The sequence below is a fragment of the Myxocyprinus asiaticus genome, chromosome 30, assembly GCF_019703515.2.
Source record: "Myxocyprinus asiaticus isolate MX2 ecotype Aquarium Trade chromosome 30, UBuf_Myxa_2, whole genome shotgun sequence".
In the NCBI taxonomy this organism is placed as follows: domain Eukaryota; kingdom Metazoa; phylum Chordata; class Actinopteri; order Cypriniformes; family Catostomidae; genus Myxocyprinus; species Myxocyprinus asiaticus.
The window spans coordinates 42,424,450-42,446,645 of record NC_059373.1 but is presented as its reverse complement, the minus strand read 5'-3'; the positions used below and the strand labels follow the sequence as shown (position 1 = coordinate 42,446,645).

General features: G+C 40.4%; 1 protein-coding gene across 2 annotated transcripts in view; it reads right to left on the bottom strand.

Moving 5' to 3' along the window:
- Positions 1 to 22,196, bottom strand: part of LOC127420722 (retinoic acid receptor beta-like) — a 220,973-nt gene that overhangs the window by 33,564 nt on the left and 165,213 nt on the right. For both annotated transcript variants that reach the window (XM_051663226.1, XM_051663227.1), the window contains exon 4: positions 1,122 to 1,282. In XM_051663226.1, coding sequence (XP_051519186.1) covers positions 1,122 to 1,282 — 161 coding nt within the window. The remainder of the gene's footprint in view (positions 1 to 1,121; positions 1,283 to 22,196) is intronic.

Genomic DNA, 22,196 nt, shown 5'->3' with positions numbered 1-22,196 from the left:
AGTTTACAATGGCTTTCTAATGATGAAAATGTATTAATAAAATGTATTAAATGTCCCATTGTCTTTGATAAACTGTGAAAGAAGCGAGAAAGATACTTTAACTTAATTAAACTTAATGGACTTAGGATAGGTTAAAAGCTCTCGTTAATTTACAAACATTTCTACAAACTACTTAGATAACAATGCTTTTGGGAAACGTGCCTTAGAGATTAAGTACTACTTAAGTGCTACTAACCTTCAACTTGGAGCTTCAGGAAACCCAGCCAACGTTAGTTAAAATGACCGTAAAAACTTAAGTTGCAACATTTTCGGGAATTCCAACCCTTGTCAGTTGTTTGCTTGAACGTATTTCAAAATCCGACTTTCCAAGTTGAATGGAATGCAGCATCAATGCACATTTTAACTAATGTAAAACTCCAGAAAATTCACCTCTGCCTAGCGCATTAAATTTTAAGCACATTTTGAGAGTTTATTTGCATATCAAGCATTTCCATTCAGAATTTCAAAATGCACATAAAAATTGTTGAATGGAAACCCAGCTAGTAAATATTATTCACTAACTAGTGAATAGCTTAATTTTTTTAAATACTTACTTACGTAGCATTGTAACGGAGCCAAGTATCTTTCATTTCAAAATAAGAGTACCCGGTGTGTTTCAGGCTTGTTTATAGTTAAAAGTCCTGTGTTATGCACCAAATCTTAATTTTTCTGGTTATATTTTGGATTTTGTTTGCACACCATATTGCTTTTGGGTTTTTATGCATTTTGGACTCTTGTAGCCTCTATGTCTATGCCCATCATAGTAAGGAAAGACAAAAAAATGTAAATGTATTTTTAAAAACTTTTTGCCGATTAATCGTTATCTGCCTTTTCCACTACCTTAGTTATCAGTTTCAGCAAAATCCACTATCAGTCGACCTCTAATATTCACCTTATTTTAAAATGTAATGTTAAAAGCATTTTAAAATAATTAAAACATTTGCCCATTGATTGAATAATATGTACAAGGATTTCTATATGGGTTAAGTTACTAATGTATGTCAATAATGTCTAAAATTGTAAACGTATAAATTATGTTATAAAACACCTGTGATATACACAATCCTTTGTGCGTGACTTACCGTGGTGTACTTGCCCAGCTGGCAGAGAGAAGGAAATGTCTCCTGATGAGCTTTCCGGATCTTCTCAATGATGGTTTCCAGTTCTGCTGTCAGTTCATAACTCTCAGCCAACTCCTGCTTCGGAATCTCCTTCTTCTTTTTATTCCTGTCATTCCGAACAGCTGAGAGAGCACAAAGAAAAAAGAGATACAAATGATTACGAGTTGCCATTAGACTTTATTTTTAAAATCATATTCTTATGACAATAGTGATGCGGTTAAAACAATCAACTTCACAGTGAACTAAAAATATCTTCAGTGGGTGTTTAGAACAAACAATCAATCTACAAAAATATTCTACAAAGTTCACATTCACAAATGATGTTGTTTGCATAGCTACCCTCTAAGGCAGCATGCTAACTGAAATGAAACCTCATAAGTGACTGATTTAAAATGCTCTACAAAGGCAGCAACTCCAATGAAGTGCACAGAAGACTCGAGTCAGTTGATTAAATGGAATTTGCCATTTGCCAGACTGATTCCACTGTAAATTTGGTGACAGCCGGTTTAAAGTTTAGCTGCTGAAATCGGTCTGTGCTTACCAAAAATTGAAAAATTGCCCGCAGTGGCCAAAGCTGGGAGTGTTGTTGAACGTATGACCTTTGAGCTCCAGTTTCCAGGTAAAATGTCAACAGAAGGGGTGCCAAAAGAAAGTTGTATTTTTTGTTGTAAATGAAATAATACAGTTAAGATGAATGCATATTTTATAACCTCTACACCTGAACCCAAACCCTAAAACTAACAGTCAATGGAGTAAAAATGCAAACTTCAGAAACACACTCACCATTGTTTTTGTGAACATGATTACTTTCTGGTTCCATGGGATCAAAACTTGTCTCTGAGGCTGTCCAAGCATGATGTTATCAGTCGCACCAGAAGGAAAGGTGAAAGTATTTAAATTAATGCAAAATGCTTCGGGGTACATGAACATTCGGACGCAACATATCGATTTCCCATGTAAACATGTTGGGTTAGCATGTTGCTAAGCTAATGAAGTGAGACTCTAATACAAAATACTCTGTACACACACATATTGGGTAGTTTTTAATTAGATTGAACAATATTTTATTGATACTTTCAGTATTGAATGAAATTTCTCTCAACTCATACGCCATCTTGGATTACATTTTCCCTCTGATCGTGTCACAGTGCTTTCTGGAATTGCTTTGTCTACGAAGGAAACATGCAATATTGCCTTAGAATGGGGCCAAAATGCTGCCTAACTTTAGAACAGCTTCACAACCAAAGTGCACCTGTGACTGTAAAAAAATTCCAACTTGCAAAACATTTTCCAAAAAAATAAATAAAAATAAATACTGTAAAAAGTCGCTCAAACATATAATATTACATACAAACATATGCACACTGAACAATGACTTTGCAAGTTCCAGCATGCATTGCAGTTAAATAATGCTTTTACTATCAAAGGATTAAAATTGTATTGTTTGTTGGCTTTATTAATGCTGCTGCTGTTATTTTTATTGTCACTGTTAGTTACCTGTCACATGGTTCAGCGAAAAACAAAATGTTTTGACAAAAATGTTTTGTATAAGATTAACAAAATAATTTTAGTTTCCAGATTTTTTGTCTGCTCATTCTTTTGAGTTGTACAGCTGAGTTGGACATTTAGGTTGTTTACTCAAAAAATTGCTTGTAATAAGTTGCCTATTTTTTCTTTTTCTTTCTTCTTTTTTTTTCTTTTTGTTTTTTTTTACAGTGAATAATGCCTTTAGTTAGGCAGCATAAAATAATGTATATGAATATATAAACTAAGATGTACAATACACAAATACTTTTACAAATACCAGCATAAAATAATGTATACAAATATTTACATTAAGATGTCCAATACTCAAATACATTTATAAATACCAGCACACAGATTTGCAGAAATCTGCTGCACCTTTGGAGCAAAAGATCGATAAAAAGAAATAAACTAATTTCAGTATACATCTTTAAGCCAGCAGTCATATCACCCTGTAGCTCAAGATTGGTTGCCTACTGAAGCTAAGCATGGCTGAGCCTGGTCAGTACCTGGATGGGAGACCTCCTGGGAAAACTAAGGTCACTGCTGGAAGAGGTATTAGGGAGACCAGCAGGGGGTGCTCACCCTGTGGACTGTGTAGGTCCTAATGCCCCAGTATAGTGATGGGGACACTATACTGTAAAAAGGCACTGTCCTTCAGATGAGATGATAAACTGAGGTCCTGACTATCTGTGGTCATTAAAAATCCTAGGACATTTGTAACCCTGGTGTCCTGGCCAAATTCCCCCTTTGGCCCTTATCAATCATGGCTTCCTAATAATCCCCATCCATTAATTGGCTCTATCACTCCACTTTCTCCTCTCCATCAATAGCTGGTGTGTGGTGAGCGTACTGGTGCATGTAATGGCTGCTGTTGCATCATCCAGGTGGATGCTGCACATTGGTGGTGGTTGAGGAGAGTCCCCTGTTCACTGTGTAAAGCACTTTGAGTGTAGTGTCAGAAAATTGCTATATAAATGTAACATTCATTCATAAGCATTATATGGAAAAAGCCATGTGGAGCACTGCATCATTTTTTAGATATGAGACAAAAAAGCATCTTAGTTATGGTTGTCAACCTCTGTAATATTATACAGCGTTGTCCTCTCTTGTGATCAGCTGTTTAAGATAAAAGAAAATGTGTGAGGATTCATATAGAAATTTTCTTTGTGGTTATGAGGATGCTTGAATCCACAGACTTCAGTGTACTGATCCTCTCTTCAAAAAAGCATTTGAGAATGTATCACTGTCAATGAAAGTGCACCGTTTGGTCGTGTCACATTATATTACAGGCATGATATGAGACGGCCTTGATCTAGCTGAGGCGTTACAAACGATAAAGCCTCTATATGCTAATGCTCTGTGTAAATTCAATGTCAGGCAGGATGCAAGGACACAGCAAGTAAATGCTGGTGAACTCTAGAGGGATATTTACAGTGTTGGTGCACAAAAGATCTAGAGCGTGTGAACCATGCAGCCAAGTGACGGTGTTGACAGCTCTGTTGAGAACAGTAGTATATCCTTATGTAAAGAGAAGATGGACCATACTATGATAATTATCACTCCTGCTTCACATATTCCAAAAGAAAACCACAATTCAGAGTCTTGTACTAAAATATCACCCATTCTTTAAAGGGTTATTCTCAGGAAATGGATTCACTTGTGTGTCATATGTCTCCATGACTTACTATATAAATAACAGCATATTGAACTCAAGCCCTATTCGGATGAGATTAGTTTCCTGGACATGTGTCTGCAAAGTCGTTACTGTGGATGCATTATCTGAAGTTGTGAAGCATGTCTTAAATTTTCTGCTGTCTTTTTATTGGCCAACATCCACTTCAGACACTTGGAAGACTTGAGAAACAATGATAGTTAAAGGCCCCAAAACACTTATCTAAAACGATTCACATGCAAATAGGGCTTTAGTCACATTAATTAATAGAATTTAGAATTTAGAAATTACTCTAGTCTTCATCAAGCAGTATTTTAGTATGTTTAAGCTCAATGGTTCGACTCTGTTATGGTACAGATTCAAAGTGGTGTGGTTCAGTGATATTTGCCAGTTAACTCCTTAAAATCTGTGGACCCATCGGAAGGGCCAGGAGTGTGAAATAAGTTTACAATTTAAATATTAAAGTCTACAGACATATAAGTAAGTCGTGTGGTACCATAGAATCTGAACGTTTCACAGAACTCCATCACTTTTGTATGTTTCATTAAATAACAAGATAAGACCTGAAAACCCTCTGCATGGTAAAAAAGCGCCACTCTGTGGAAATGATGTAGAAATATGAATATAAAAGTTGTGCAAAACATAGTCATGTCATATATCAAATTAAAGTGTATGTTCTTAGAAATGTGACAATACAGTTTATTTTTAATACCTTATACCACAGTTCGAATGATTATCAAAATAATCATTGTAGGCTGTTTTATTCAAAATGAGCCATTTTCTGCATGTTTGGGGTTTTCTGTAAAATGGGGCCAATATTTAGCAATTAGTCTAATGTATGTGTGTAAGGTAAGCTTTATTTGGGTGTGAAAAATTGCAGGCAGCAGCCAGTTATCCTTTACTCCGTTATCCTTTCAAATTATAAGTATATAAATTCCAAACTTTCTGTGACTGGGTAGAAATATTGAGCGCTCTAGGGTTAGTAACAACCTGTCTACACTGGGCGCATCTGTTGGTGTGATGCTACGCAACGGCTTGAGGCTGTCTACTCTGGACATGATGACATGAACGTTCTAAACTATTTATTTGTGTTGTTGGCAGTAGTAGTAACAGCACGTGCAGCGCAAAATGGAACGGGACACCCGTTTACTGTCGGTGCAACGAAAAGTGCTGCAATGGACGCTTCCAGTGTAGACAGCATCATTGTTTATGATGAGTTCTGCTGCTTTTGATGCAATGCAACGCACCACTCACGTCAAGGGTAGAGAGGTTGTAACAATTAATAATTATGCATACTTTTCAACTGTAACCATATAAATATAGGATTGGGGGTAATACTGTAGGAAGGAGACATGAAATGCACAAATATGCAAACAAAAACAAAAAAAACATGAATTTGAATGTTGTTGTTTTTTTAATTTCGGAAAATTTCTAGCAGAAATGTCACCGTGTCCTGAGAGTGACCCATTAAGCAAATAATTGCGCTTCCAGTAACATCATTCATGCCATAGACATAGTTTCCTTTTCCTTTAAACAAAAGATTTGCACCATGCAAATGTTCCACAATAAAAGAAGATAAATATGAGCATGGCTTCCATCCCATCGCTCTGAAGTAACAGCATCTGTGGGCATGTGTCAAGGTCGATGAATCACACTGCTCTATTATTCACCCGCGTGCTGGAGCCCCGCCATCACCGGCATTATTAATACAGGAGAGGCTGATGAAGTTCACATTGCTGTATGAAATCATTAAAGAGGGAACACCTGGTGTTGTGGAGGGCCGTCTGGGGCCATCCTGTTTCATTAAGCCTTGGAGGGGCTAATCTTTAAAGCAATTCACTGCAGGAGGGACGTCTCAGACAATACCTCTAAACAAGGCAGAGATGTTTCTCAACAACTTCAATACTGAATCAGACCTCCACAAACAATCCTTATGAAATTTAAAGTAAGTTCGGCCCTCCACCATTGTTATTAAAACCCCAAGAGAGCTTGGAGCAGCAATGGCTGATCTTGAAACTGATCCCCTCCTCTCAAAGCCCTGTCCTAGTTAAATGTACATCCTTTTGATATCTTACAATTGTAAAAGCAGAACTCAACCACAAAAGAGGATTATATTAGAAGGGAGGAATTTACGACAGTTCTAACCAGCATTGACCTAATTAGAACAAATCCTTCATGCAGTTTTTGAGGTAGGGAGGTGTTTTCACAGTACATTGTTAAAATGGACCTAAATGTAGAATTTGTCAGGTGCAAATAGACATTTCAAGAGAGGGTCAGTTCTGCAGGCCCCAGTTTAGGCTAGTCAAATATACCATAGTACACATACAATAGCAGAGTATGGGACATATTGTATACTGCAGTGATATTATTAGTGATGTTTGCTAAGGCAGATCATTGCTACGTTCTAAAATGTGTCAGACCACAATTCATAACACACTGCAAGTACGCGCTGACTTCTCAATGTTGCCACAAGGGGTGCTATAGCAGTGTGAACTGTGCGCTTTTATGGTGAGTTTTCCCTTCAACACAACTACTGTCATAAAGCAGCAACAGTTTGAAGAGAATATTTCTGATCAAGTAAGTTCAAGTCAATATATTCATAGCAACTTGAGGTTAACACATAAGGTACTTATTGTAATGAGGTACTTTGTTACTGCCACCGTAATGCAAGAATGCATATTAAGCATGTTCAACCATACTGCACGTTGGCAATGTGTTGGTCATACGTTTGCATCTGCATATGCGGTCTTGCATAAAGTATGTTTCTGGTGATATGAACAAACCCCTAACCCTAAATATGTCTGTGCTACAATTGGGGGTGTGCTATTACTTTTCTATGTGGACTGATTTTCACTTAGTGGATGATAAAGCAGGCAAAAACTCCTGTAAACTTACATTTAAGGATGGCCTTTTTAGAGAGACCACATTATCATAGATTTGGGGATGGGCTTTTTTGACTTGGGATATCACTGTAATATCAATGATAGTAAGCAATCACCTAGCCAACACCCAGAACACCCTAGCAACCACCTAGAACACCCAAGCTACCACATAGCAGCAACCAAAAAATCACTTCCAACACTTTAGCAAGTGCATTGTAACACTCTAGCAACCACCCACAACACTGGGTGGTTGTTTGCATGGCCAAGAACCACTCATATTTTCAGAAAATGTCAAAAGCTAGTTTAGTCATTTTATTTAAAAAAAGGCAAGCTCCACCCCTGCATACAAGTATCCTCAAAGTTAGCCCTCTTCTTTTGAGTGCTTGCTGCTGTTAAATGGGGGTCACCTAGTTTGTTTGACAGGAATGGGTCTTCCAAAACCTACTGTGGTTTCCCCTATGCATAATGTAAGACCTCTAACTTTGTAGCGTTCATCCAAATGACCTCTTACCCCCACCCAAGCCCTTTGACACCAGATTGCCCAGTCTGATCATCATCAACAATCAGACACTGATACTGTGAGAATCAAATAATCACACATGTAATTAAAGTGCTGCTCTGTTTGGTGAATTTGTGAAATAATCACAGTGATTTTCTATAGATATTTTAGTGAACACATGTAAGCCATTTGACCAACATGTGCATGGCGTGTGAGTAACAGATACGGATTAAACAGCTGAAAATCACAGAACATTTCACAGTAAAGCTCAATCACTAGGTCATTAGATGCTGTCTCCCAGTAAACAATTATATTGCCACATGAAAAAAAAAATCCATATTCTGACATGAGCTGCGGGTTTGCAGTCAAATCCGAAATTCTTTTTAACTACAACCTTCAATAACAGCCTCTTTACAGATCTGCATTACATTGAAATGTAATGTAACAAATGACTAGTATTTGACTAACTTGGGCCCAGGTCAGGAAGCAGACAAACTGGCTAATCCGAACGTATGCTAGCTGCCTTGAGACCTCACACAGGTCACATAAACTACAACACAGAAAATGAATCACCTATATATCATATAGAGACTGTGTCTGTTCCCCGAACTACCACACACAAAACTCTCACTAAATTATTTAGATTTTTTTTTTTTATTAAGGTCAAACTTGAACAAAACAAAAAAACTGAAGGTAAACATCATATAAAGGTAGGGCTACTAAACATTAGATTGCTTTCATCCAAATTACTAATTGAAATGAAATTATTACGTAGTTTGGATTTGCTCTGTTTGTATGAAACCTGGATTAAAACAGATGAATATATTAGTTTAAATGAGTCTACTACTCCCTCAGGTTATATAAACATGAGCCTCGTCTGAAAGGTTGAGGAGGACCAGTGATATTTTTAGTGTTACTCAAAGGTCAGGATATAAGTTTAATTCTTTTGAACTGATAATGCTTAATGTGATCGTCTTTTGTTCTTGCAACAGTATATAGACCACCAGGGCCATAATCTGAATTCCTTTGAGAATTTGCTGATTTTCTATCAGATCTCTTAGCTGCTGTGGATAGAGCTTTAATCGTCGGTGACTTCAACATCCACATAGATAATGAAAATGATACACTGGGTTTAGCATTTATCGATATTCTCAACTCTGTTGGGGTTAGACAAAATGTGACAGGTTAAATTTATCGGCAAAATCATACGTCAGATCTAATATTGTCATATGGAATTGATGTTGATAATATAGAAATTCTGCATCAGAGCGATGATATCTCAGATCATTACATCGTTCCTTGTATGCTGCGCTAAGCAAAGGTCACTCAATCTATGCAAAATTATCGTTCAGGTAGAACTATTCTTTCAACTACTAAAGACAGCTTCACTAATAATCTTCCAGATTTGTCTCAAATACTCAATATGCCAAAAAGTTCAGAACTTGATGTTGTCACAGAAAATATGGATACAGTCTTCTTTAGCACTCTAGATAGTGTCGCCCCCTTTCGATTAAAGAAAGTTAAAGAGAAAAAACCCATACCATGTTACAAAGATCACAGTCATGCTCTGAAGAGAGCAGCTTGTAAAATGGAGTGGAAGTGGAAGAATACAAAATTAGAGGTATTTTGCAGTGCATGGAAGGATTGTGTCTCTCAATACAGACAGGCTCTAAAAACTGCCAATATTTGAGCAAACCCATAAAAAATATCCACAACAATCCTAGGTGTTTATTCAGTACTGTGGCTAAATTGGTTAGGAATAAAACTTCGATTGAACCAGATACTCCATCGCAACTTAGTAGTAATAACTTTATGAATTTCTTTACTGATAAAATTGAAATCATCAGAAACAAAATTGGAAATATGCATCCATCTGCCACAGCACCCCAGATTACTCAAATTATTCCCTACGAGCAACTTCAATCCTTTGCTGTTATAGGTCAGGAAGAGCTAACAAAAATTATCAAAATATCAAAATCAACAAAATGTATGTTAGACCCAATACAGACTTAACTCCTAAAAGAGGTGTTTCCTGTAATCTCAGAACCTCTTCTTAATATTATTAACTCCTCATTATCCTTAGGGCATGTCCCAAGAAACTTTAAACTGGCAGTTATCAAACTGCTTATCAAGAAACCACAATTGATCCAGGAGAATTGGCTAATTATAGACCGATTTCAAATTTTCAATTTACATCGAAAATACTAGAAAAGGTAATGCCCTCCCAACTATGTTCATTTTTACAGAGAAATGGTATATATGAAGAATTTCAGTCAGGATTAAGGACTCATTAAAGTACAGAGACTAAACTTATCAGAATTGCAAATGACTTGCTCTTATCATCTGATCATGGCTGTATTTCTCTTCTAGTGCTCTTAGATCTTAGTGCTGCCCAACACCATAGATCATGACTTTCTCTTAGATATGATTGAGAATTATGTTGGCATTTGTGGAAAGGCATTAGCTTGGTTTAGGTCCTATTTCTCTGACCGCTACCACTTTGTCTATGTAAATGAGGAACTGTCAGATCAAATTCAAATTAAGTATGGAGTGCTACATGGATCAGTTTTAGGGCCTCTGCTTTTCTCCTTATATATGCTCCCCCTGGGAGACATTATCAGGAACCATGGAATTAGTTTTCACTGTTATGCCGACAATACCAATCTTTATATTTCTTTGAAACCCGACAAAATTTCAAAATTTTCAAAATTAACAGTGTGTATAAATGATATCAAAGAGTTAATGGCTAGAAATGTCCTTCTACTCAATTCTGATAAAACTACTAATGATTGGAACAATAACCTCCAAATATAAGATACTAAAATATAATCAGACTCTTGATGGATGTACTGTAATGTCAAGTCCTACAGCAAAAAATGTAGGTGTTATATTTGATACCAATCTGTCCTTTGAAAATCAAATGTACAATATTTGTAGAACTGCATTCTTCCACCTCAGAATTAATGTTAAGTTATGACACAGGCTGTCTGTTTCTGATGCCGAAAAACGAATTCTTGCATTCATGACCTTAAGACTGGATTATTGTAATGCATTACTAGGTGGATGTCCTACAGGTTTAATAAATAAACGTCAGCTGGTTAAAAATGCAGCAGCTAGAGTGCAAACTAGAACTAAGAAATATATAATATCAGCCCCATTTTATCGGCGTTACATTGGCTGCCTGTTAAGTTTTGTATTCATTTTAAAAGCTTTGAATGGTTTAGCTCTAATATACTTAAGTGACCTTGACTTGACTTTGACAGATTAATTTAACAATCAGCACTGAAATGAGCCACTCAAACATTCTACTCTTATCTTGAGTTCCTCTGGTGTTTAAGAATAATAGTATCAATCCTGCTTCCTACTAATAACCTCTTCTAGATAAAGTCAAGTTTTTGTTGCCATTCTATCAATATTTTCTATTCTCTTTGATTTCTGAAACATGGGGTTGAACAATGCTATGGAAAGCTGAGGTCCATGCAAGGTTATTATAGTTATGCTTTTTTATTTTTTATTTTTTAATACCATTAAGTTTTAGTTATTTACATCAAAATTAAGCAAGACCTTGAATTATGACCAGAAACAGCATAAAGGGAGGAAACAGACCATTTATTATTGGGGAGAGTGCATGTGACGAGAGCATGATAGTTCATGAAGAGACAAAATATTTGAAAGAATAGATTGTGTGGATGCCGTGGACAGTTGTTTGGTGTCAAATTTCAATTGCTTTGATTACAGTTGCACAATTAGGATTTTCTTAAGTGGTAGCAACTAGCATCGGAAATTTATTAAATTTGGCATGTGACCTCAGAATGTTCTGTTGTCCATGTGTACTATGTTTTGTTAACTTTGAACATTGTGCTCACAACATATAGGTCAATTAGTCTTTGTGGGCCATACCTAAAAAAACCCACTGTATATTGTATGTCTTCTGAACAACCTAACGGAACAAAATTCTATTTTAGGCAGCCTTATTAAAACATACAGTACCTCCCTAACTTAAAACTTTTGCCTGAACCTAACCAATAGTTTTTTAAAATATAAATAAGATGTTAAAAAGACATCCTTACCTAATCAACGCCTAAACCTAAACAATGGTGTTTTAAAATATACAAGATGTTAAAAAAAACATTCTTACCTAATCAACGGCTAAATCTAACCAATAGTGTTTTAAAATTCTGAAGCAAAATGAGAAGCACATTTTCTGAAGCAACCATGTAATTTTTGTGTCGCTTCTTTGACTCTGTCATGTCACATGTCAGCATGGCTGGACTTGAACCGCAGTCCTCTGTCTCAAAATCCAACGCTCTATGAGATGAGCTACCATGCAAACTATTTATGTTGGAATAAGTGTTTATATGTGGGTGGGTCTGTAATACAAGCATTAAAATGTATCGTTTCTCAAAAGATGCATTAGAGTAAAAGTGTGTCGATATCATAAAATATCAGGGTCTAAGTAATAAAGAGAAAAATAAGTATTTATTAACTCTTAATTAGCCCTTGAAGTCATGATTTGTGTGAAAGTGAATAAAACACACAGTTGTTGTAGCGCCTCTAGTGTTCATTTCACCTGGAAACTGCAGGGAATTGTACCTGGAGACACGTATAACAAGTTTAGCAAAAATGTATATAGAGTCACATTTTCAATATGAGACCAGGTTGATTTTAGGAGCATCTGTAGAGCATACTGTATATGTCAAATGTCATGCGAATCAGACAAACATCCTGGGACGAGTTTGAAAAATGTTTATTTAAAAAAAAAATCCACATGGATTGTTCTGGGGGCACTGAAGAATTCAGAGGAAACATAAATCTTTATTCTAGCCCTTACGGTTCCAAATTATTAGCAAAAATTAATAAAATAAATTAGTATATTACAGTGCCAACTTGTGGCCAATTTACACCAAATTTGGTAATGATTTGGTGAAATCACAATGCTGAATATGGCAGCTGAAGGCATTCCTGGAGTCCCACGTTTCACTTAAAAGAACCAATCATATTTTCAATAGAGGTTGTTAACTCTAGAATGAAGTTTTGTTTTTATTTTTTTGCCTAATTTGAGTTATGAAAGCAATATTTATGATACTACTGTTGTCAGAATTTATTTCTGATTTGAAATATATTATTGAAACAATCTTTTAATTGCTTATTATGTAATTTCAATTCATTCATGACAACTATCTGAATACATTTGAAAGTATTATTATGGTCTAGTCAAGTGGTGCTGGGGAGGTGGAGGGTTTTTAGTAAGAAAACTCTTGTAGCATGCTGCAGTGAGACTGGCTTATCTGCAAACAAAATGAGGAAATTTGAATGCTAGACAAAGTGTGAGTATGCAAATTGATTAGCTAACAGATTACATGTTAAAGACTGATCAGATTAGGCCATAAATTGTTAAATGGATTGCTAACAGATTACATGTTCAAGGGACCATCTTGCAAAGCAAATATCAGCTGGCTCTATGTTGAGATTTATAGAGACTGAACTTAAAGGCATTTAGTTTTTCAATTACTGTTGAATGTGGATGTGAATTTCACGTTACAAAAATGTTTTTTTCATCAATTGTTTTATTATATAGTAATATCCCTGGGTCGGTGAAGGTCGTGCAGTCAGGAGTCTGATCAAACAGCAGTATAATGATGATGGAGCTGTGGTGAAGATAAAGCATCAGACAGAGTGGCCCGCTGCAGGTCTGATCTGAGCGTAGACAGCTGGAGTCCCACTGCTCAAGTGTTTCTCGTTCTGTCTCAGCTGTGAGATGTGAAGCTCTGCAGATAATGTCACGAGGTCATTACAGACTCTTGATGGCTGCTAATACCAGTGGTGTAAATCTGCAGCCCGTCTCAGAGACACTGAGAGGGTGACATAACTGGGTGGAAAGGAGATTATGAGCTGATTGTTTGACTGTCACTCACTTTTAAAAGTGTCTTGCCTCTTGACACTGATAGCATCATTAAACACCATTCATACCAAAAGCAGTGCTACAAAGAAATGCCAAAGAAAACTGGTAGCCAAAATTATGTTGCAAGATATAACTCAGCTGACAATACAGATTGCACTTGTGTTTCTGCATTGCATAGTGTAAGAATTTTTTTTTACCTGCCTAACAATAAAAAAAATACAACTTTATTACAGCTTTATTACGCTTTTTGTTGCAAAAATTCATGTGCATAGACCTTAACACAGTGTTCCAACCAGATAAAACATTTTTTGTCTATCCACACTGAAAATGCTGTGCAACACAACACAATCACAGCCAATCAGAACATATTTAATGTTTAAATGGGATGTAGTTTTTTCAATGTTAAAACACTTTCTCTATCCCAGAATCCTTTCTTTATACAGAGACAGTTACAAGTATGTCATTTGCACGTTGGTTTTCCTGAAAAGTGCTGATGGATCACAATGTAAATTCTGCAAAGTTCTGCTTTGGTGGAAAGTTCTGCTGCTAAATAGGTATTATTCTTATACAAATTTAAACAACTGCTCCAGTGGCCGCAGCTGGAAGTGTTGTTAAGGTGAAATGTCCACACTGTAGCACAAAAAAGCGAGTTGTATTTTTAGTTGTAAATGATTTAATACAGTTTACTTACACCCAAACCCCAACCCTAAACCTAACAGTCAGGTGAATAAAAAATGTAATTCAAGAGCAAAAATGCTACACGCTCACCATTGTTTATGTGAACATGACTACTTCCTGGTTTCCACAGGACCAGGACCTGTGTCTCAAAGTGAATGAGATTACGTCCTGTTCCCTATCTGTCACTCACTCAACGTTGTTTCGATGTAGTGACACTAGGGGTCACTCTTGGGAGCCCAAGACACCTCTGGTCTTTGATAAAAGGCCAATAAAAATTGGCGAGTGGTATTTGCATGCCACTCCCCCGGACATACGGGTTTAAAAGGAGCTGGTATGCAACCACTCATTCAGATTTTCTCTTCGGAGCCGAACGGTCATGCTCATTGAGCTGAATATTACTGTTCATTCACCTCTGCTGGAGCTGACGCCGCATTTCACTGCACTGCAGAGAACGCCCCTGGGTGCTTTGGCAGAAAAACTAGAGAGTATGTTTTCTGAAAGAGCCTTTTTCCCCTCTAAAAGAGTATGTATTTCTCTAAAAGAGCGCACACACGGAACGTCTTTTTAAAGATGCGTCTTTTCAAAGATGCCTTTCCGATTGTGTGTTATTCCTGGTTGCGGTCGTAATCTCTCAACTTCGAATAGTCATGATCGCTGTCTTTCGTGTCTGGGCGACCCACATGGAGGCAGCGTTTGTGAATGGTTCATGTTCTCATGGCAACGTTGCGGTCGTAGCTTGCTTTTATAAGAAAGCAAGCCACCCCAGCGGCTCCCCGCCTCAGTTCTTCTACCTACGGGTATGAGGCCAGCACGGCTAGCACTGGGGGCAATTTGGGGACCCCAATGGGATCGTCTCCGCCGGGTATCCCACCGCAGACCTCCCATTCCCCAGCACGCTTGTCTGCCCCAATCGGGCTTCTGGATGAGTTCGCCGGCTCATCTCACGGCGCGTCTGGCTTCTTGTTCGGAGCCCACGAAGATGATGAGCTCTCGAGCTCAGCATCGAAGAGCGGGCTTGTCCAGTCGGACGCAGAAGCCTCAGCTGGGCTTCCCCCTTCGGGGACGATCGCCCAGTCACAGGCCGATGCCGAAATGACGGACATGCTTTCCCGGGCAGCCGTGAACGTCGGGTTAGAGTGGAACCCTCCGCTCGCTCTCCCCTGAACCCTCCACTCAAAGCAGCCGCACCCCGCTCCAGTGCCATTCTTCCCGGAAGTGCATGAGGAGCTGACGAAGTCGTAGGAGTCACCTTTCACTGACCGGCTCCGACTCCGCAGTTCCCCTGCTCTCACTACCCTTGATGGCGAGGCGGCCAAGGGCTATACGGCGATTCCCCCGGCACCGAAGAACCCACGGATGTCCTCGAAGTGCGCCTGAGACGGGCAACTCAGGGACGAGGGAACCCACTCACGTGGAACTGGTAGGAAGACCACTCCATCCCCCGGTGGAGGGCCGGGTGGAAAATCTTTTGTTACATATTTGCTTGATTTCGCTGCACGCCCAAGTGGCTGCGGTACCCAACATTTCAGCAAAAGAGTGGCTTCCTTCCTCCCTGGGTCACATAGCCGGTGCGTACGGTCGTCACCACGACTACGTCCACGGGCTTTTTCTTGCAGGATTGGTGCTCCAGTGGTGCCCTTTCCGCCCCTGAATGCCCAGCTGTGGCACACAGCCGCCCCCGATGTGGCAGTCTCCACGGGTTACGAGGAAAGGCCTCTTCCTCCCCGTCCCAGGCTGTTCCGGGAGTGGTCACAAGGAGCCAGGTAAGTGCTTCGATGTTCCTAGACACAGCACGGCCATGACGTGCTGTGGCACCTCGCGCTCCGCCCTGCCGCGAGGCCCCACCTGCCAGTACGTCGCACGACGTTGTCCCCTTGGTCTCCCTCATGCGGAATTTGGACGCGTGGCCGCGCTTTCCAATCCTTTGCGGTGGCTGTCCAACTCAGCTATGCGATTCAGTTTGCCAGGCGCCCGCCCAGATTCAGCGGTATTCACTTCACCTTGGTCAAGGGTGAAAACCGCTACCCTCCTACGGAAGGACGCGTTAGAACCTGTCCCTCCAGCCGAGATGAAGAAAGGGTTTTACAGCCCCTACTTCATCGTACCGAAAAAAGGCGGTGGGTTGCGGCCAATCTTGGACCTGCGAGTACTGAACCGGGCTTTACACAGACTCCCGTTCAAGATGCTGATGCAAAAACGCATTCTGGCGAGTGTCCGGCATCAAGATTGGTTCACGGCGGTAGACTTGAAGGATGCGTACTTCCACGTCTCGATCCTTCCTCGACACAGACCCTTCCTGCGGTCCGCGATCGAGGGTCAGGTATATCAGTACAAAGTCCTCCCTTTTGGCCTGTCCCTGTCTTCTCGTGTCTTTACGAAGATCGCAGAGGCTGCCGTTGCCCTGCTAAGGGAGGTGGGCATTCGCATTCTCAACTATCTCGACGACTGGCTAATCATAGCTCACTCTCGAGACGTGTTGTGCGCACACAGGAGAACTGGTCTAGAACTGGTCTCCAGGTGCGTCGTGGTCACATCAGACGCCTCCAAAATGGGCTGGGGCACTGTTTGCAAGGGGCACACAGCCGCCGGCCTCTGGATGGGCCTGCGACTGCATTGGCACATCAACTGCCTCGAGTTGTTGATAATTCTGCTCACCCTGCGGAGGTTCCGGCCGTTGATCCAGGGCAAGCACGTGTTAGTTCGGACAGACAGCACGGCAGCGGTAGCATATGTCAACCGCCAAGGTGGTCTGCGCTCTCGTTATATGCCACAACTCGCCCGCCGTCTCCTCCTCCGGAGTCAGCAGCACTTCAAGTTGCTGCGAGCCAATCACATCCCGGGCAACCTCAACACTACAGCGGACACGCTGTCACGGCAGGTTACCCTCAGGGGAGAGTGGAGACTCCACCCTCAGGTGGTCCAGCTGATTTGGAGTCGATTCGGACAGGCACAGGTGGACCTGTTCGCCTCCCAAAAATCCTCCCACTGCCCGCTCTGGTAAGCCCTCACCGAGGCTCCCCTCAGCATAGACGCGCTGGCACACAGCTGGCCCCCTGGCATATGCAAATATGCGTTTCCCCCAGTGAGCCTACTTGCTCAGACCCTGTGCAAGGTCAGGGAGGATGAGGAGCAGGTCGTCCTGGTAGCACCTTACTGGCCCACCCAGACGTGGTTCTCGGACCTCACACTCCTCGTGACAGCTCCCCCCTGGCGAATTCCCCTGAGGAAGGACCTTCTTTCTCTGGGACAGGGCACCCTCTGGCACCCGCGCCCAGACCTCTGGAATCTCCATGTCTGGCCCCTGGATGGGACGCGGAAGACCTAAGTGGTCTACCACCCATGGTGGTAGACACGATCACTCAAGCTAGGGCGCCCTCTATGAGGCGCCTGTATGCCTTTAAGTGGTGTCTATTCGCTAAGTGGTGTTCTTCCCGACACGAAGACCCCCAGAGATTTCCTGTGTGATCATGTTTGAAAAGCATGAACACTATGACACTGTGACATTATCAAAACATTGTTCTTTTTGAAAATCCAGAGTGGCCTGAAACTGAAACATTGACTAAAACAATGGAATAAGTTTGGGACTATTCTATTTATCTGACCAATGGAAGACAGGCAGAGTGTTTCACTAAGATTCACTAAGTACTAATTGCGGCCGTTAATTTGCATGCGCTGTCTGCACTGGTTTAGCGCCCGCTTCACTAAAGAAATTATGCAGAACAAGCAATGGTGCAAAATCACCCACAAAATCGCTGCTGAATGCAATTGGCACGCACATTTCCGATCTTGCGGGCTGATTCTTAGCACTATCCACTCCTTTGATCCAGACACCTGAATAATCTCTTTGACATGCCGAAAGTGTGCTTGACTACACCACGTGTCTGGATATATACCAGGTTATAACAGTCTTCTCCATCATTTGATCATTATTTGATGAATTACTGCTGATTTGTTCAATAGAAAAGGTTCACAAACATGTCTGTTAAATAAAATAAATCTTACCCCTTACTTTTATCTGCCGGTAATTGAGCAATATACAGTAAATTGCACCGGGCAATTTTGTGAATGAAGCACAATCTACAATGAGCCTAATTTATATAGAATAGAATGACAAGGACTTGAGGACTTGCACATGCTTAAACTGGATTGCAGTGCTTAGTGAATAAGACACAGGTTTTTGTGCTGCAATACACATGTAATATGGTTCTAAAAATAAAGTGTTGGATAGGAGTCTAGCTAAAATTTGATGCCTGTATTGTATCAATTTCAAATTATTTTTGTTGATTGGTTGCTTTCTATGACTAAGTTCGGTTGCAATTTAGAAAAAAAACTCAGATTAACATGGCAACAGATTTTATTTTTGTCGCTTTGTTTTTCTGTGCTCCACCAGCTGCTTGTGTGTACAGGAGTGAACATGCCTAAATACCTGAAACTGAGTGTTTGCTGTCATATTTAAGTAATGGTAAATGAGAGGTTGTCAACATTTCAAGATTCTCATGGCCCTATAAATCAGAAAATACATCATTAAAAAAAAAAGACATACACAATCCTTTCCTTTGTTTCACTCGAAGCCATAGGGCCATTTATCAGCATGACCGCATGACCAACATCAGCTGTCATCTGATTCAAGGAATTTCTAGATCCCGAAATAGCATGCGTATTATCACCATCATACTCCACAAAACAATGCACTCTATTAGAACTGCTTCCTTATAGATCAGTCCCGTGGTTTTAAATTGGTTTTGCTTCAGAACCCAGAATTTAAATTGGACATCAATTGGTGACCCAACACACAACCATAATTGTTTATCACACAAAAGTAACTTTATTAGAAGGCTACTTATTAATTATATTTATATAGCCAATAAAAACACATTGTGGCCGATAGCGTAACGTGTTTAATCAGAAAGTGCGTAGGGGATGTTGTTCTGACCAAAATAATACGGATCTACCCCAACCAGAAACCTTGGATTAATAGCGATGTTCGCACGGCACTTGATGCGCGGACCTCCGCTTTTAATTCCGGGAACGCGGAGGAGCATAAACAAGCCAGTTATGCCCTCCGCAAAACTATCAGAGCAGCAAAACGCCAGTAAAGGAACAAGACTAAAGGACAGTTTAACACCACCAACTCTAGAAGCATGTGGCAGGGAATTAATGTCATCACGGACTTTAAAGGGAATAAAAACTCTGCCATGAACACTGCTGCCTCTCTCCCGGATTAGCTAAATACTTTTTATGCTCGTTTCAAGGGAAATAACACTGCCTTTGCGGAGAGAGCTCTCGCGGCCGAAGCTACAGAGATTGGTTCACTCTCCATCTCTGTAGCGGATGTAACCCGACCCTTCCGACGGGTGAATATCCGTAAAGCTGCAGGTCCAGACGGCACTCCGGGCTGCGTCATCAGAGTGTGCGCGAACCAACTGGCTGGTGTTTTTACTGACATTTTCAACCTTTCCCTCTCCTTGTCTGTGGTCCCCACATGCTTCAAAACGTCCACCAATGTGCCTGTACCAAAGCAACTTGCTTAAATGACTGGTGTCCTGTTGCTCTGACCCCCATCATCAGCAAATGCTTTGAGAGACTAATCAGAGATTGCATCTGCTCTGTGCTGCCTCCCTCACTGGACCCATTGCAGTTTGCTTACCGCAACAACCGCTCCACTGATGATGCCATTGCATCTACACTACACACTGCTCTCTCCCACCTGGAACACTTATGTAGACTACAGCTCAGCATTCAACACCATAGTGCCCTCCAAGCTTGATGAGAAACTCCGGGCTCTGGGTTTAAACAGCTCGCTGTGCAGCTGGATCCTGGACTTCCTGTCAAGCAGATGCCAGGTGGTTAGAATGGGTAGTAACATCTCCTCATCACTGACCCTCAACACTGGAGCCCCACAGGGCTGTGTTCTCAGCCCACTCCTGTATTCCCTGTACACACATGACTATGTGGCAACACATAGCTCCAATGCCATCATTAAGTTTGCTGATGATACGACGGTGGTAGTTCTGATCACAGACAATGATGAAACATCATTACAGCCTACAGAGAGGAGGGGCACACTCTGACACACTGGTGTCAGGAGCACAACCTCTCCCTCAACGTCAGCAAGACAAAGGAGCTTGTGGTGGACTTCAGGAGAAGAGAAAGAGAACACAGTCCCATTACCATCAATGGAGCACCAGTGGAGAGAGTCAGCAGCTTCAAGTTCCTCTGTGTCCACATCACTGAGGAACTCACATGGTCTGTCCACATTGAGGCCATTGTTAAGAAGGCTCATCAGCGCTTCTTCTTCCTGAGACGGCTGAGGAAGTTTGGAATGAACCACCACATCCTCACACGGTTCTACACCAGCACTGTAGAGAGCCTCCTGACTGGCTGCATCTCTGCCTGGTATGGCAATAGCACCGCCCACAACCGCAAAGCCCTGCAAAGGGTGGTGCGAACTGCCAGACACATCATCGGAGGTGAGCTTCACTCCCTCCAGGACATATATACCAGGCTGTGTGTGAAAAAAGCTCGGAGAATCATCAGAGACTCCAGCCACCCGAGCCATGGGCTGCTCTCACTGCTACCATCAGGCAGGCGGTATTGCAGCATCAGGACCCACACCATCCGACTTTATGACAGCTTCTTCCCCCAGGCAATCAGACTTTTGAACTCTTGATCTCTCATAATCAGTATACATCAGCACTGCACTTTATTAATCTTATCTCACACTGGACTGCCATAAATTATATTCTCTCTTAACAACACACTGGCACCTGACTATCAACCGACAGCCTGAACATCAATACAGTACAATACAACCTACTGTACATTTTATATATACTATATATACTATTTTTTTATTGAATAATGTGTATTCTATATGGTGTGTATTGTACACTGTACATTGTATATTATTATTTGTACACTGTGTTGTGTGTAATTATGTGTATATTAGATTTTAAATTGTATTGTGTAAATCTGATGTTTATTGTAAATTGGTATATGTCCCATCACTGTCATGACTGCTATGTTGCCCGGAACTGCACCCAAGAATTTCACACACTATTACACTTGTGTATATGGTTGTGTGACAATAAAAGTGATTTGATTTGATTTGAAGTGAACCCATATTCCTTGTATTCTGGGTCATATTTTCTTTTACCTTGTGTAGTTTTGTTTGGTTTTCGAGGATGCCATGCAACCTGTCCATGTTGAAATCTACCAAATCAGGGACCAAGCACCAAAGGTGCCAAAGCCCCTATTGTAACTGTTAGTGTTCTTCTTCTACTTCTTCTTTTTAATCATTATTCTTCCACTGACTGGGAGACTATGGTAGCCCATATATTTGTATGGTAAAATGTTGTGAAATTTGGCACACTGCTAGGTCTGTATAATACAGATGGCAAATTAGGAGTCTCTACCCCAAACCCTCTAGCCCCACCAACTGTTCAAAGTTGCTTTTATGTTTATGCTTATAACTTTTTAACTAAATGGCCTAGAAATAATTTTCCCCTCTGATTCCTTGGTTTATGCAGAGTCGAATGGACACCATGTTTACAATTTCCACCAGACCATTTCAAACTATGTTGGCAAAAAACATTACAAGCTTTTTGACAGACCAAACTGTTCTCATGAAACAGATCAGTGAATTTGATGGCAAGATACCAAAAAGGATCTGAGGCTCTATCTCAGCAATGCTTTAAAAATAACAATACAATATCAATTTGGTAACAGCGCCATTTATTGGTCAAAATGTATAAACAGCTTTATTTACGTTTTCAGTAATTCTACCTATGACTTTTAAATCACTTTAATTTAACTATCTCTGGTAATCATTCTAGGCAATCAAATGTTATTGTCATTGGTGTGCTTTGTCCCAAAA